We start from the raw sequence: 17049 nt of genomic DNA on the forward strand, positions 1-17049 counted from the left end.
AAATTTTCAGTCCTTAATTATTTTCAGAAAGTAGATTTTTAAATTTAGATGCTTTAACCCTGAATGAATAGCCTAGTTCCAAGATACCTTCCTATGAAAACCTATTCATAGCTCAAAATACTGTAGGCAACTAGTGCATGCGACTGAAACAGTTTCTCCACATATTGTTAGTGATCTAAGATCATTTATCTGGAGGCGATAGATTCTTAATATGTTTGTATCATTGTAGATGTTTTAGATATCAATAATTCTATTTAACATAGATATCAACAGTAAAAATAATTATTTGAATTATCCATTACAAAATCCATTCCAGCACTGAAAATATGATGAACTTATAAATTGTAAATTTGAATGGATAAAACTATGTTGTGTTCCTGAATACAGTTCCATGATTGATATAACATTCAAATAATGCTTATAGTAAATTCTAAGGAGTTTACAGTTTTGTCGTTTTTCCCCAATTTTCTACTAGTCGGGCACTCAAGGTCTCTTCAGTCAATTAATCTATCACATTAGGTGACTTGATAGAAGGGAGTTGTCCGATTGTTTTGAGAATCCCACACACACTCACTTATTCCTGGAACCAAGGTGAAAATGGGTGGTGCTTTGTGTGTAATCAACTTTGTTCTTCCATTAGGAAAAAACCAATAGAGAATGCATTGTAAGGACGTTCAAGAGGTCACCACTTGATCTATTATAGGGCCTATGTGTCTACAATTTATTTTGTTTCATGTGATTTTATTAAATTTACGAGTGGATGTAGAATTTGGGAAGATGGTGCGCCTGAAAATTAGTTTCTCTCAAATATTCAAGATCTATTTATTTGACTATTTATTTAAAATGACTATTATATAAAATGATACTGGAAGAGCATAAACAGGCGAATCCTCTGCCAAATTTAGATTATGATTTTCATATAATATAGAAATATAAAGAAAAATAAAAATCTCAGTACCCTTTATGAATTATTTAATCACAACATGTTTCGGACATTGATGCCATAAAGGGTACTGAGATTTTTATTTTTCTTCCTATTTCTATAAAAAGTAGCCCTTTATAGAAAAGAGATAAAAGTTCATATAATATTGTTATTATTCTAGCATTAGTTCATAAGATCTTCATTTTAAGTCTTCAATAAAATAGGTACACATTTTAATGTGTTGTAGTAATCAGGATACTAAATTGGCGCTATTTTCCACATTTCTATATTCTTTGAGGCTTTAGGAATATAGCGGTTCTATGAAAAGTTTCTCTGATATTAAGCTCCCAATTTCTATTTAATTTCAATCACTGCACTCTTCAATTTTAAACTTTCTCTATTATGAGAGCACAATTTTCCGTGTCATGCGGTACTTTGCAAACTTCAAGTCCATATTACTATTTCAATCAGTAGAGCAGAGCGACTTCCGTAGTACTTGTAGTCAAGTATTTGCGACAATGTAACTTTTTAGTCTATTATCAGTTAAGAAGGAAGAGCGGTTTTAGATGGTCAGGTACCTAGTAATTTATTAGTAGCATCATGTTTAATAGATGTTATATTAAATTTGAGAATAAAAGTAACATGCATAATTCAATCATAAATCGAAACAGACTAATTGCCATTATTCTAATAAATAATTTCTAAATTACAATTTCTAATCCGTTTTGAACTATTTTCGACGACACTACAGTCTAATTTTTGAATATTAGTTTAGTTTCATTTCACACTCAGTGTTGAAAATGGATTTAAAAAATCCGAAAGCGCTCCACATGTGAGTACTAGTTTTTAAAAACTTATATTCAAAAATTAGACTGTAGTGTCGTCGGAAATACAGTAGTTCAAAACGGATTATTACTTGCAGTTCGTCATGGATAATGAAATAGATGAGTACAATTTCTAATTGTAGTTTTGGCTAACAATACGTACTGTAGGCCTAATGAATTTCTTCAATCAATTGATTTTTATTTCCAATTTATTAATTCGATCATTTTAAAGTTAATGAATATTTCTCATTCAAATCTTCTTTATTGTGGATCATAGTTTTAGATTGAAATACTAGTAACGTTCCAGCTAGATACTAGAGATTTCATTCTATATTCGCATGAGAAAATGTGAAAGTTCTTCATAAAATAATAATGAGCCAGTTCCACTATAACAGTTTTAGAAGAAAATTAAAATCTGGCCGCTAGGAAAAACGATGAAAATGGAAATTATATCAATAATAAATAATTTCTCTTTGTTGGAGCATTCATTCCAATAAACCGACCAGAAACAGGGAGCTCCGCCAATTGAAGAAAGGGTCATGCTACGCATTACTGCGCATAGTTCAAGGACCGGTTTCGGTTGTTACCCCATTGTCAATCTCTGATAAATAAGTTTATCTATGTCATTAGATAACATGTTTTTGTTCTGATATGTTTATCAGAGATTGACAATTCTGTAACAACCGAAACCGGTCTTTCTACTTTTAATAAAATCTGTGTTTTTGACAGTTTCTTAGTCTTTTTATTTAATATCAATAATTACCACAATATTAACTCCTCAACTACACAAAAAATAATCCATGATCTATAAATAGTCGCATGTGGATATAATTTCATTTGGGATAATCCTTGACCCATAAATAATAGGTAATAGTCGCTCCATGGTCTTTGTATTTGGCTACAATATAATTTGGGATATTCCATGGTCTAAAATAAATGTTTTTGGCTCCAAAATAATTTTGGATGTTGCAGGTGGAAGCAATGAACCTGCAGTCGAAATTCGACCGCGTGTCGTGGAAGAAAGCGACCAGCTTCTCGTGGACTCGGCTGCCCGACCCCGTTGCCAGGCGACAGCTTAGGCTGCTCACCACCCGCGGGAGGGGTCCGCTCTCCGATGCCAAATACACTGAGGTGATATTTTTATTTATTTGTTAGTAATGGGACAGATTATAAAATGATTTAAAAATAACCACAGGATAATCAAATGAATGAAGAAAGAGAAACACTGAGGTATTTTTTTTATTTCAAATTTACACTATTCCACCTTTTTACTTTCCTTGCCCTACTACTACCATAGGTAAGGAAAGTATTGCTTTCAAAAAAAAAATGTACCCCAATTTCAAGTTTTCTATACGTTTCAAGGTCCCCTGAGTCCAAAAACATTATCTTTGGGTGTTGGTCTGTGTGTGTGTGTATGTCTGTGAACACGATAACTCCATTCCTAATTAACCGATTGACTTGAAATTTTAAACTTAAGGTCCTTTTATACCATGAGGACCCGACAATAAGAAATTCAATAAATTCAATTCATGATTGCGGAAAAAATGGCGGATAATTACTAAAAAACCATGTTTTTCACGGTTTTCTCGAAAACAGCTCTAACGATTTTCTTCAAATTTATACCATGGATAGCTATTTATAAGCCCTATCAACTGACATGAGTCTCATTTCTGGGAAAATTGCAGGAGCTCCGTAATATTCTTGAGAAAAATGGCGAATGATTACTAAGAAACCATGTTTTTCATGATTTTCTCAAAAATGACTTGACCGATTTATTTCAAATTCATATCCTGTATAGTCATTCATCAGCTCTATCAACTGGCATGAGTCTTTTTCCTGGGAAACTAATAGGGTCCACCCCATCCTTGAGAAATGGACTTTGTTAAGTCCTTCTCGTGCATGAAGTAGGTAGGTAGAGCAGTTTATAAAAAGAACACATAGTCGAGATATTACATCTGTAGAATAGCTGTTTTGACGACTTTTAAAAAATCATCGAATTTCACAATTTACACAAAGGAAAAAGTAATCTGAAAACAATTATATATACACATATACAGTAGTATGATTGTAGTTTCAAATATGTTGCCGCCAATCGTCATTATGTTATTCCCCTAAATTATTCTCGTTCAAGAATGAGGCTTAGAGTTCAATGAGCAAGGAAAGTTGTGTGAGTGTACCTCTCCAGATTTTTTATTTATTTGTTAGTAGAGCAGATTATAGAATGATTGGGATATAACAACAGGATATTGAAATGAAAGCATAAGTAAGTGATGGTTGTTGATTCTTTGGAAACTGCAGTACAAGAGCATGTCGTCAACTCAGGCTGCTCACCACCCGGAGGAAGGGTGCGCTGTCTGATAATGCCAAATACACTAAGGTGACACACCTGTCTTATATGGTTATTCATTCAACTACTTACTCATAATTATATAGGCCTACTGTGGTATAATTAGGCCTACTCACCTACCATGAAAAAATATAATGATTTTTCAAATGTGATATTTAACTTATTAATATGTGGATAACTTAATAGTTTCAATTTAATTGTTTGCTTTATATCAATATCTAAGTGGAAATTTACTACAAAGAGACAATAATCAAAAAGTAAGTTGATGTTTATTGGTGCCAATAGTCTTCTCAAACTCAATTGTGTTGAAATATGTGTTTTTCCAGCTGCAACAACTAATCCAGGAGATGAAGGATATCTATACGTCAGCCAGGGTATGTCCTCAATCAGATCTGGCTCCAGTTTATTGTGATTCTCGGCTAGAACCAGGTGTGCTTAATTTTTTCAATTCTTGTACAATTTTAATAATAGCTACAGTTACTCATTTAAAAATATTATTTCAATGAGAACATCATGTACCCTTGATAACTCTCAACTTGATTTTTACGTTCAGTTCTTCTTCAAACATCTCTACTCTTATCAATAGCATAAAGATCAAATGTTTTCCATGTACGGCGGCACCTATCTAAATAAAAAAAGTTCAATCAAATAGACACCGCATGGAAATATTATTATGTTGTTGGTATAATCATTTTTTACTTATAATTTATATTAATATTATTAAAATATATGTTTATGTGGTAGACAAACTGTCTACTAACTTTGACCTATAGTTACCTAAAGTTTCTACGTATACACCTTCGCCTCACGATGATGACAGTTGGTTGGTTCCAAATCGATTAAAACATTAGCAAATTTTACTCAATTTATTCTTAGCTGCCTAAAAGTATAACGGATGCTTATTTTCAAACCCCTAATTATAAAATATTAGAATTATTTAATAATCATCTCAATGAAATTTTTACTCAACAATATTTGATGACCAACTGTATTCAGCAACACACGGTACTACTGTATTCGATTTATATCAATGGAAAAAAATTGATTTGATTGTTCTCAATTCTCTAAATTTGCAGAGCTCACGCATACACTGGCCCATTCAAGGGATTTTGAAGAACAGCTGCATGTCTGGAGAGCTTGGAGGGATGCTGTTGGACCACCAATAAGAAACAAATATATTAGATATGTCGAACTTATCAATGAGGCCGCCAAACTGAACGGTAAGTGAATTTAAATTCATATTAATTTTCTTCCAATTGCATATAGAAAAGCTACCGTACGGAATAAACCACCTTAATGTTATCAGAAAACAGGAATATAATCTGACTTTCTGTGTATTTGTGAAGTTGAAATTTTGGTAATTATTCATATTAAATAAAAAGACTAGAAAATTGTTAAAACCACAGATTTAATATGGAAAATCTGTGGTTTTGACAATTTTCTAGTCTTTTTATTTAATATAATTAGAATTCAGAAATAAAAACCAAATTGGAATCCCTTATAAGAATAGGCACTAAAAGTTACAATATAATTAAAACAATTTTATTTCAGTATGGTTTTTATCGTTACCAGGTTCCCTCAAACTAGGTACCGTACATCATTCAAGGTTTTAAGAATGATCCTTACTGTTTCTTTCTAATATGCATTTTTGGAGGTACCGTGGCTCTGAATTAAAAAGTAAATAAGAAACAATAAAATCTTTTATATTTAAACTGTCTTTGTTGAATTTTTCGGAAGGGAACAAAAAACCTACTGAGAAAATCTGTCTTCATTTAAAGCGAGTACAAGAGAAAAATATTATTGAATCCATGAAAAATGCCATAAAATTACACATAACACAACTGTAATGTTATTGAATCTAGTTTACCAGGTTTAACAAGGTCTAATATAAATACCTTGGATTGAAAAACAAATCAATATCTTGATAAATTGAACACTGTTATCAGAGATTGACTGATATAGAACTAAGGAACTGAGAAATGTTAAAAAATGAAATAGAAACAAGATATTATGCATTTTCTGTACAACTTTGCAATTCCAAGCTTAGTTTTCTATTAAAATTCTTGGTTTGAAACTTAGTTTTCTACTAAACTTGATCGTTGTTGTTTTCTAGGGTTCAGAGATGCAGGCGACCAACAGAAGTCTCAGTACGAAGACGAGGGATTCGGTCAGCAGATAACAGAGATTTGGTCCTCCCTGTCTCCGCTGTACAGACAACTGCATGCCTACGTCAGGAGGAAGCTGGCCGACTATTATGGACCCAGGCGAGTCAGGCCTGATGGACCAATTCCTGCCCACATTCTTGGTGAGACTTACTTGAAAGAATGTGTATTCGATTCTCAACTCTCAGCTATTTTATCAAATTATAGCAATGTTATAGCCTGTATATAATCTTCAACGATGAGCTGCTATTCTATTGAATTATTGAATGAATGAACTAACAAAAAGAACGTTTTAATATAAATAGAAAGTTCTAATTTGAACTATCCAGATATAAATAGTCTTTCTTAAAAATCTGTGGAGAAAAATGTAGTCAGATTACCGACGATAGTGATAGAAGTCAAAAAATTGTCTAGTAGTAGGCTATTTTGATAGATGGTGTTATAGCATGATTCACTCAACCGATTTACTGTTCACAGAATTTGTGAACATTTTACTATAACCTAATGGAACATTTTACTATAACCTAATGGAACATTTTAATGGGAATCGAGAATATAAATATTATAATACATTCCCTCTAAAATCATTTGTCAATTGGTCTATTGTTGCAAAAATGGATATTTCACACTCAACACTAAAGCTGCTGAAAAAGGTTTAGGGAAATTCCGAAAAGTGTTAAATTATACTTCAAATTGAAGAGAATTTAATGCTCTATAAGCTCATAATCAGCATGGATTTCTCCCATCGATTTTTGAAAACTTATAAGAGCAAAAATAGATAAAAATTGGTAGCAAACGTGATTTTTCAAAAATTTCACACCTTCAAGAGCGGATATCTCGAAAACTAGAGGAAATATAAAAAAGCTGTGGGATGAATATTGTGGGAAATTATGTAAGCTTCAATTTGTTATATGACAGTCAAGTCCTTAAGATACATAGCCTAGTTTTTGAGTTTTATGCGAGAAACCAAAAAATGGTACCTTTAAACCTCCTCCACCCCCTTAGCAAAGGTGGTAAGGAGGTATGTTTACCTCCTTACTACTCTAAATAGAACTGCGGAGTCAAAAATTGTCTTCCCAACTTTTCCCTCTATATCCTCTTTTGAGCATTCATTGCCTGGACTATAGTCGATTATCAATATATTCATTACTTGATAAGTAAATTGTCGGCATCAGTGATAATTTTCTGCTAAACACAAATTTCATTATTAATTACATTATTTCAAATTTTAAATTCATTCAAATTTTAAATTATTTCATAATTACAAATTTCATTATTATTACCATCTCATACAGGTCTAGTACCTCGAGATGGGCTCACGCTCATTTGCATTTTATTTTACAATAAACATTTTAACATAAGTTATACAGTATAAGTTTCTAATAAGATAGGTTCCAAGTATCAAAATTCTATTTCATTTTCTTTTTGCGATAGTGATTGAATAATGTTTCGTTTTTTCACCAATGAAAATACAGGATATTTTATACTCTTACAAAAAATAATATGTGACCTGTAATGTAATAGGGCACATCAGTGTTTTCAACTTTATTTTTGTCGACAGGTAATATGTGGGGTCAGAGTTGGAAAAATATTTTCGATATTGTACTTCCTTATCCTGGAAAGCGAAGAGCAGACGTCACACCAGAAATGTTGAGACAAGGCTATACACCTCTTAGGTTAGTAATTCACAATATTTTACTCTATAATAATATCGAGTGACCTGGCTGACTCAGGTCTTGTGTCAGAGTTTTCAGGTCGCAATTGATCAATTCCAGGGCATCTGACATGACCTAACGACTGCTTTATAGGCAGCCGAGACCGACGGCTTAACGTGTCCATCCGAGTTTGACAGATGAAACATGTTTGTAGGTAGAACACTAAAGCATCAACATACTGAATCTGGCAAACAAAATTAATCAAATGATTCATTGACGGCTCAACGTGACCATACGAAGCACGGGAGTGGCCTGACAAAAATATTTTGCTCGGGCTGGGATTCGAACCCGGGCCTCTATATTATAATAAAGCCAGTATCTAATCCACTCGACTACGGCCACTCCTCATCTTACTCAAATCCTATAGTATATCAAACCTAATAACAATATAGAAAGTTGCATTGCCATTCTGTAATAAAATTACTTACTGATATCTAAGTTCAGATAATAGTGTAGAATGAAATCTTAGACCTTGAAGAAATGAAGATCTTCTACAATAAGTTTCCTTAAAGCAGCTCTAACTTTTCAGTGAAAATAATATTACTATTAAATTTTGTAAAACTTTAAAGTGAAAAAACACTCACATTCTTTGAGTGTGGAAACTCAGTTTCTGTTTGACTTGAAAATGTGCGATACCAGCACGAAACGGACGTCGCCACATCAGAGAATGTGAGTGTTTTTTCACTTTAAAGTTTTACAAAATTTAATAGTAATAATAATAGTGGAAACAAGATGAAAATAATATATTCCTTATCTGCTTCTGTGTACTACTTTTTCTAGAATTTCGCAAACACTATATAACAACTTCTCAAGTAGGACAATTATTGTATTTTATAATAATATTTGTATTGAATTTATAGGATGTTTCAAACGGCAGAAGAATTTTTCACTTCGATGGGACTGAAACCAATGCCGGTTGAGTTTTGGCATAAATCGATGTTGGAGCGACCCACCGACAGAGTTGCAGCGTGCAAGGCTTCCGCCTGGGATTTCTGTAATCGGAAGGACTACAGGTGCAAATTATTTACATTCAATTTTTACATAACTTACTCATGAAGTATTATTCATGAAAACTTTCAGGATTAAACAATGCACAGAAGTATTAATGGGATAGTAATATTGTCAACTAAACATCATGAAATTTTGACTGATTTTCAATATTATCTGCATTACCTAGTTAGTAGTATTATACTTGATTTAAATAAAGTATGGTTTTGGTGGTGGCGCCGAAGTAGTATATATTATGTTGAAAAATTATATTTCTCATTCTAAAATATTACATTTGTAATCTGTATATAATTTTAAACATATTTTGTAAGTTAATAAATTTGATTTGATTTTCCATCCATTAAACGAATTACACGTACACCTTTTTCTCGTTAAACGTTATTGATAATAGAATGTAATTTATGTAATTGAATGTGTTTTTTATAATTTTGGTTATTTATAATTTACAGGATCAAACAATGCACAGAAGTGACAATGGAACAACTATTAACTACCCATCATGAAATGACTCACATTCAATATTATCTGCAATATGCAGAGAACCCTATACTGTTCAGGGATGGTGCTAATCCAGGTAAGATGCCACTTATTTCTGATTTATTTCCTGTATGAGATGAATAAAGTATGAGATAGGAACATAAAAAATTCACTCCTTATTGCAGTTCAATAATAGCATGGCTTAATAATAGATAAAAATCTATTCAGTTGAGTAAACACATGAGATTGGAGAACCTTTTAGGATGATAAAAACCGTTATAATTTATTCTTAAACCAGTTTAATAATAATAATAATAATACTGTGTTAATTTGATTATTCTAAAATTAATTCAGGAGATGAATCTGTCCAGTGAAATATGAGTTTTTAATTAACCAATTTTTTTATCTCCTTTCAAGCGTTTCATGAAGCAGTAAGTGATGCAATACTATTATCAGTGACAACTCCAAGGCATATGCATCGAATTGGACTACTAAACAATATAACCGATGACTATGGTAAGTAGCCATATTAAAATTTCAAGTAATGAGGATCATTTAAAAAACAAAGGATATTAATCAAATTCATTCAACAAAACTAATTGATTAATTTGGACATTTTATTGTTCTAATTTTATCTTCCATTATACCTATTTGGAGGGTTGAGTGTAAGAGAGGGCCGGCTGCGCCCTAACTCCGCCCTTCTAGGTAAAAATAAAGGCAGCTATTCTATTCTGTTCTATTCTATTTATATTGTTTATGTTTTATTTAACTTCAGGTATATTATTTTCATATTTCATGGCATATAGTACAGTATATTGATGTGGGCATATTAATTTACTACTTTTTCTTAATATTGTCATACTTAACACTTCGTATAAATGTTTTAATTAATGTATGAATTAGCTCTCGTTTATTTCTCTTCAAGTTTACTTTGAATTTTATTCTGATTAATTTTTCAAAATAGAAATAAAATCTCATTTGGGTGGCTCGTTGGAGTGTAGGTGATAACGCGCCGGTCTAATAATCAAGAGAACCCGAGTTCGAATCTCGACCGGGGCAAAAGTTTTTGACCACAGCACAATCACATAGATACGGCCACCCCGTATTTCGGAGGAGACGATAAGCCGTCAGTCCCGTCCACCCAAAAAGTAGTTGTCATCTCTCATCATCATCCCTCTCACGCATTACCTACGCACAAGAGCTTATGTGGGCATCACCCTAAAAAACATGCTTTGAATATTGAAGTCATGTTCAGACTTATAAGTGAGGTCAGAACTTCACTCCTTCTCTTATTACCAGCCAGAGATCATTACGGTATTAATCTATATAATATTAAGTTTTAACCTTTATCCTGAACTACCATCCACACTATCACTGTTTTAATAGCATATTAATATTCCTGTTTCAGAAACAAATATTAATTTTCTACTAGAGATGGCTCTTGACAAAGTGGCATATCTGCCATTTGCATATCTGGTTGATCAGGTGAGAAAATCTCTTACAACTTATAGTACTATCTTTGATCGTCTATCTGATCGCACGTTTTTCGGCACCATCTACTTTAGTTGACACTAAAATATTTAAGACGTTCAATAATTCTTATTTTATAGTAGAAATATCCATAGAAAATTAAAAACATATTTTTAGAGAATATCTAATTAGTAGCCGTGTTGAATCAAACATAAAACATACATTTAACAGATGAGTTATTCGTTATTGTTTCTGAATATTTTCTGGTTGGAGAAACTTAAAGTCAACAGAACTTGGACATAAGAATTCATATTCCATGTATTCAGAATTTTCCTGATGGTCTAATCAGACCAGATATTGAAAACCTCGACTCCTTCACTATGTTCGAAGTTACAGTTACACTGGAAACAGTCTTTGTGGTGGCATTTTCAGATAAATCCGAGAATTTCTGAAATAAATTGAAACGAAAGAATCTTCTATTGGACAACAATATTTTTACCCCAATTCGGGAGGGAAACTGTTTTACTCTTTACAATCTTTGCTTTATTCCAATCAATGCCAATCTTTGTTATATGCTTCATTGTGAATTATTGAATGAAGTTGGGCTGTTTCATTAGATGAAATCATTAAATGTTTCAGTGGCGCTGGAGTATATTTTCGGAGGGTGTGGAGGGCATCAATGCTAGATGGTGGGAGTTGCGCCTCCACCATCAGGGGGTCATTCCTCCGGTGTCAAGAGGCGAGAGTGACTTCGACCCGGCGGCCAAATATCACATTGTAGCTGACCAGCCTTATATGAGGTCAGCAAATAGCATTTGAATGAATCCAATGATGGATCTCCTGAGTAGATCCATTTTTTAGCCTTATATTTTGATTTTATCAAGTATCATTTGGTCAAATATAATAAAAGATTTGAAAATGGCTTCAATGTACGAAACATGTTGTGATAAAATATTTCAAAAAGGGTACTGAAATTTTTATTTATATTTATAATAAAAGACTTCTAGAGTAGAACCATATTTTTAGCCGTATATGAGATCAGCAAGTAGCATTAGTTACAATGCAACAATTGCTCTCTAGAATAGAACCATACTTCTTACATTGGTTGAAATTCTAATGAATAGCCAATAAGTGGAAGAAGTGGAGAAGTGAAATTCTCACTCATGAATGTGTGACACTTGTTTTAAAATCGGTGTTTCGCATTGTCTAGCAATGAAATGTTTATGAGGAATGATTTTTGAGTCGAATTTGTTTTCCATGACAAAATACTTATTGAAATTCTATTTCAGATTAATGTAGATTTTACGGCGTGAGTTTCAACAGTAAATTAAAAAATCCTAAGGAAATGTTGCCTGTCGTCAGAGTTATCAGTTTTTAAGAATGAACTTGGTGTTCGTAATATATGTGCTTTAATTAGAGCCCGTGGTGAAGGTTGATAAAGCTCCTTATCAAGGATCACATTGATGCATTCCTTTTTGCAACCTGCAACGTCAAAGAGGTTAATAATTTAAATTTGCTGTTGAATTCATGTTCTTGTATTCTGTTATAGAGTTCTACATGTCCTCTTAAGAAGAGCCAATAGAATATGTATCACCTCAATGACAAATTCTATATCATACCATATTCATATTTATTATTCTAATACTTATAAATTATAACAGTATTCAATATAAAATTAGTGTTTAAAACAGAAATAAATGTTGGTTTTCCAGGTACTTTGTCTCACTAGTTCTACAGTTCCAAATTCACGAAGCCCTATGTCAAGCTGCTGGACATATCGGTACCTTACATACGTGCGATATCTACAGATCAAGAGAAGCCGGTCGTTTAATAAGGTGAGAGAATTTTAACATTTTCAAAAATTATTATAAGCTTACAAGTACTAACGTTGAAAATTTCCTGTAACCGTCATCTTGGAAAAACGACACACAAATTAACTACTTACTCAATTTAAGAATTGTATATGGAAGTGTTGAAAAATTGCATTTATTCAAATGCTAATTGATAAATAATTATTAGGTATTATTAAACGAAAATCCAAAGGTAAATGCTGTAAACAGCAGAAGTCTTCAGGGTGGTTAAGTCATTCTGTTGTATCCTTCGTTTTTTAATAATAAATAAACTCATGGGCTCATTAATAATTATAACACTTTATTAATTACTCTCATAATAACTTCGTATTGAACATATTAAATGAATCGTTATATATATATATATTAACTTTGGATTTTTGTTTAATAATAATAAGCTCTATAAAAATATGTTCTATACTATTGTACGTAATGAATTCACTGTATAACTTCAAATTGATGTTAAGTGTAAAATGTTCCAATGTATTGCTCCAGAAATAAAGCGTTGAATTGAACTGTAGATTCTACATCTAGGGTAAGTATATCACAAAGATGTGCAAACTTCACTTATCATAATTTCATAAATTACTCAATTTCAATTTCTATAATTCCATAAATCACTTACCGTAATCTTATTCTACCAATTTCTATAAATAATTCCATGAATCACTCAATATTATTTCTCTTGTTACCACTTTTTATAATTCAATAAATCACCCAATCTTATTTTTCTATAAATTGATTTTAATTTATTTTATTTCGTTTTTCTTTACCAGTGAAACAATGTCAATCGGCTCCTCTCGCAAGTGGACAGAAGTGGTGAAAATCGCAACCAGAGGTAGAGCGAGTAGATTGGATGCTCGTCCCATGCTCGAGTACTTCAGTCCGCTTTTGCTCTGGCTCAGAGTCCAGAATCGTGATGAGAGAATAGTTGGATGGTCCAGTTCTCAGGAAGATACAGGTAAATCTAATTATAATAATTTTTCATACAACATTTATTACAAGCTTGTGCATGAGGAAAAAATTTGTTATGAGTGGAGAGTATTAAACTCGACTGAGTTTTCAAAATAATGGCTTCATCATAAATTCTATGAGTTCTATTAGAAGAAAATTTCTTTTTAATAAAATTGTTATAAAGTAAGGCCTTGAAATTCATAAACAAACAATGTCGTTATTCCATTGAAAAATAATGAATTTGGAATATTGTTTATTTGGCGTACTTAGAACTTTTAAGTCCTGTCTCTCAACCTCGACATTACAGATTAAATTAATAGTTATCATGATTGATAATGGGATAAAAATGCAAGGTTTTGACAACTTTTTCACTAGAATGTTTTCACTTATTGTGTTTTTATATGGTAATTATGGAACAATTCTACATTTCTGATATCAGTGTTCAATGATTGATAATTCTCCAGAGATAATAATTATCTCTTAATGAGATTGATCTTATTGATCAATTACTGATATCTTCCAAACATTTGAAATTATTGTTTTGAACATATTGTATCGTGCAGTGATCACATACATGAACTTCAGCTGTAGAATTTCTTTGGCTAAAATAGTACAGCATATTAAATATACTCTCCATATTAAACATTCCCATCTTTATTTATCAACAGTTGAAAGATTCTACTAAAGAAAAAAAATCATGGAAAGATTCTAGCCTACTATAGAAAAAATACAATAATATATTGTAAAGCGCATTTACATTAGGAAAATTATGCACATTGGAAATCATTATTTTCAAAACCTTTTATTTAGTATTCCTAATTAGATTATTAAATCTTGAGTCAGACAAGATGCAATTTATCATATTCCTTATTCTATTCTCTTTGTAGTACAGTTTATCATCTGGATCTAGTTGTCAAAATCTAGGTAATCCAGTTTGACAGATTAATCATTTATCATTGATGAGCCAGTCATAATTATTGTGATCTGCTGTATTGAGATTCACTAGGAACTGTCAGCATAACTTATAAATAACATAAATGCTTAACATTTAACAAATTCCGACAGTTTTAAATGGATTGCTCTCTAGTTCTATTTTACAATAGCTGAATGTTGAATGTTTATCAGCCTATATTTCTCACTTGATGAGATCACATTGTTTGTCTTTTGTGTGTTCAATCATTGATTTGCACATTTTTATTTTGTTGGCAGCACTGTTTGAGCACTGGTCACGTGGCAACGCACCCACTCATCGCCTCCATTTGGTCACTTATTTTCTCATAAGTATTTTCTCTCCTATGTTACTGCAACTGATTTGAAAAATTCCCGGCATCAGAGCTAAGTGACAACGAATCAAGCTTTAAATCTATTTTGTTAACTAGATGTACGTGTTGAAAATGAATGTGAAACTACTTATTATGACTGTGATAAATGAAGATTTATAGTACCGTACATGAATTGATAAATCTGAAATCCTTGTAGAACGTAAAGTGTTCTAAGAATATATAAATCATAAACACAGTAGATGTAACCAAATGCCTTATTTGTGGTACCTTAAAGGGATCAATATAGAATCACAAAAGTATAATACGAGCTAGATAATTAGCAAGATGGATAGTGAATGATATAGTTTCCAATGCCCTTTTAAGAGGAAAATGTCTCTTACTGTAAACAAAAAAGAATCAGAATCAATCAGTAAACGGCATTGTGTGCTCTTCTAACAAAAATAATAATACCCTTATAGGTAAAATAATTCATGTAATGACAGAATATTTGGATAAAAATGAAATGAGTAATATTTTTTCATATTGATTAGGAAAATAATTATGTCATTTAGACCAACAAATGAAAAATATCAAAGTAAGATTCATGTTATTGATAGAAGTGAGCTACTTTTATTATTTTGAATATGAAATTTAATCAAAAGTTAAAATCTTTTCAGTGTTTCTATTTAATGCACTTTTTCGAATAAAAAAATGGACGTAGAATAGTTGACTAATTTTAATGAATAAAACTAGAGATAAGGAGAGTTTATAATTATCTAGAGTTACCTCATCTGTAATCAATTTAAATAAAAATAAAAAGGTGTACCAATCAGCCTTAAGTCAATGTTTAAAAATTCTGAAATTGAGAAAAAATACATGAGAATGTGCATTGGCTCTTTGGTCTATCTTTATTCTATCTTACTAAAGGTAATACAATTGTTATATTTTTGAGCAACACTGGATGAACAAAAAAATGTTGAATTCTAATTTCATTAATTTTGATTTTCAAAAGTAGAATGCCAATAAAAATCCTTCAGCATTCACAATATTAGAAACATCGAATACCACTGTTGTTACCTTCTATGAAACCAGTCCTTCTGATTAAAAACCTTTTATGAAGTGACATGTTACCAATTTTTTGTTTTAATATTATGATATTCTTTTTTCCAAATATATTCTAGCTACTACTATTTCTAAATTGACTTGCAGGTATAAAAGAAAAGTTTATGTGGCTGAATGAAGCAGCAGGTAGCTGGTCGCCTTATCTAGGTCTGCCCAAGTGGGTGAAAAAACCATTGCAGCGTTATTGGTCCACTAGTATTCATTAGAAGAATTTTGTCATTGAAGAAAGGCCAGACACCTTTCTACTGCATAAATGCAAGGCAAGATTTGAAATACTAAGTGATTTTGTCACACCGCATGAGTGAGTAGTGACTATTACATAAATTAATGAAAGTAATTTGTACTCTTCATTGAAAATATGAGTTATCATATAAATTCTTCATTGAGAAAGCAATACCGTTGATCACTACTGAGATCATCATCAATACTTTGGTTGATTATTGTATCATATATTTGTATAAAGAATAATTATTACGAAAATGAAAAATGAATTAATTTGAAAATGAACATTTTCAAATGAAGTTAGAAACGCTTTGAATATTGCAGTCACTTCCAGGATACTTGATGAATCCATATTTAAGTTTTATTATTCGGCCGAAAAAAATATTTGCTTATCATACCGTTTATGTGGCTTTATGTTTTTTATTTTAATCAGAAATATATTGATGTGAGTTGAAGATCTCTTCTGAATATTATATCCAAGAATTCGACCTGTATGGTGATCCTGTACAATAAGTATCTATAGATTAAATAGAATACCAACAATTTCATATTTTTGTTGCAATAATTAGGCTACTTTTTATTAAAAATTATTTTAATTTACAATATTTTTTATTAATAGGTAACCTCTCTTTACAAATGAAAATTATTGAGATATTGCATTTATTCAAATGCTAATGGATGAGTAATTATTATTAAACGAAAATCAAAATTAAA

At 31.5% G+C, this 17049-nt stretch overlaps 1 protein-coding gene across 2 annotated transcripts; it reads left to right on the forward strand.

Annotated features, from left to right (window-relative positions):
- The first annotated feature begins 2618 nt into the window (after positions 1 to 2618).
- On the forward strand, positions 2619 to 16862 carry LOC111055718 (angiotensin-converting enzyme). 2 transcript variants are annotated; one of them, XM_039434093.1, is made up of 13 exons: positions 2619 to 2877; positions 4420 to 4522; positions 5170 to 5313; positions 6207 to 6398; positions 7817 to 7931; positions 8831 to 8983; positions 9428 to 9552; positions 9873 to 9971; positions 10864 to 10940; positions 11565 to 11725; positions 12638 to 12760; positions 13552 to 13736; positions 14939 to 15791. In XM_039434093.1, the coding sequence occupies exons 1-13, from the start codon at positions 2710 to 2712 to the stop codon at positions 15043 to 15045; spliced, it is 1752 nt and encodes a 583-aa protein (XP_039290027.1). In that variant the 5' UTR covers positions 2619 to 2709; the 3' UTR covers positions 15046 to 15791. The 2 variants fall into 2 exon arrangements, with proteins under 2 accessions (XP_039290027.1, XP_039290026.1); XM_039434092.1 differs by lacking the exon at positions 14939 to 15791 and adding an exon at positions 16201 to 16862 and having other exon boundaries at positions 2695 to 2877.
- The last annotated feature ends 187 nt before the right edge of the window (positions 16863 to 17049 follow it).

The sequence above is a fragment of the Nilaparvata lugens genome, chromosome 8, assembly GCF_014356525.2.
Source record: "Nilaparvata lugens isolate BPH chromosome 8, ASM1435652v1, whole genome shotgun sequence".
NCBI classification, from domain to species: domain Eukaryota; kingdom Metazoa; phylum Arthropoda; class Insecta; order Hemiptera; family Delphacidae; genus Nilaparvata; species Nilaparvata lugens.

What these genes read in the sequence shown, in the direction of transcription:
- LOC111055718 (XM_039434092.1), top strand. Translation starts at nt 2,710, where the DNA reads ATGTTGCAGGTGGAAGCAATGAACCTGCAGTCGAAATTCGACCGCGTG. An exon ending in TGAGGCCGCCAAACTGAACG is followed by an intron (nt 5,314 to 6,206) that starts GTAAGTGAATTT and finishes GTTGTTTTCTAG; the next exon opens with GGTTCAGAGATGCAGGCGAC. An exon ending in CAAGGCTATACACCTCTTAG is followed by an intron (nt 7,932 to 8,830) that starts GTTAGTAATTCA and finishes TTGAATTTATAG; the next exon opens with GATGTTTCAAACGGCAGAAG.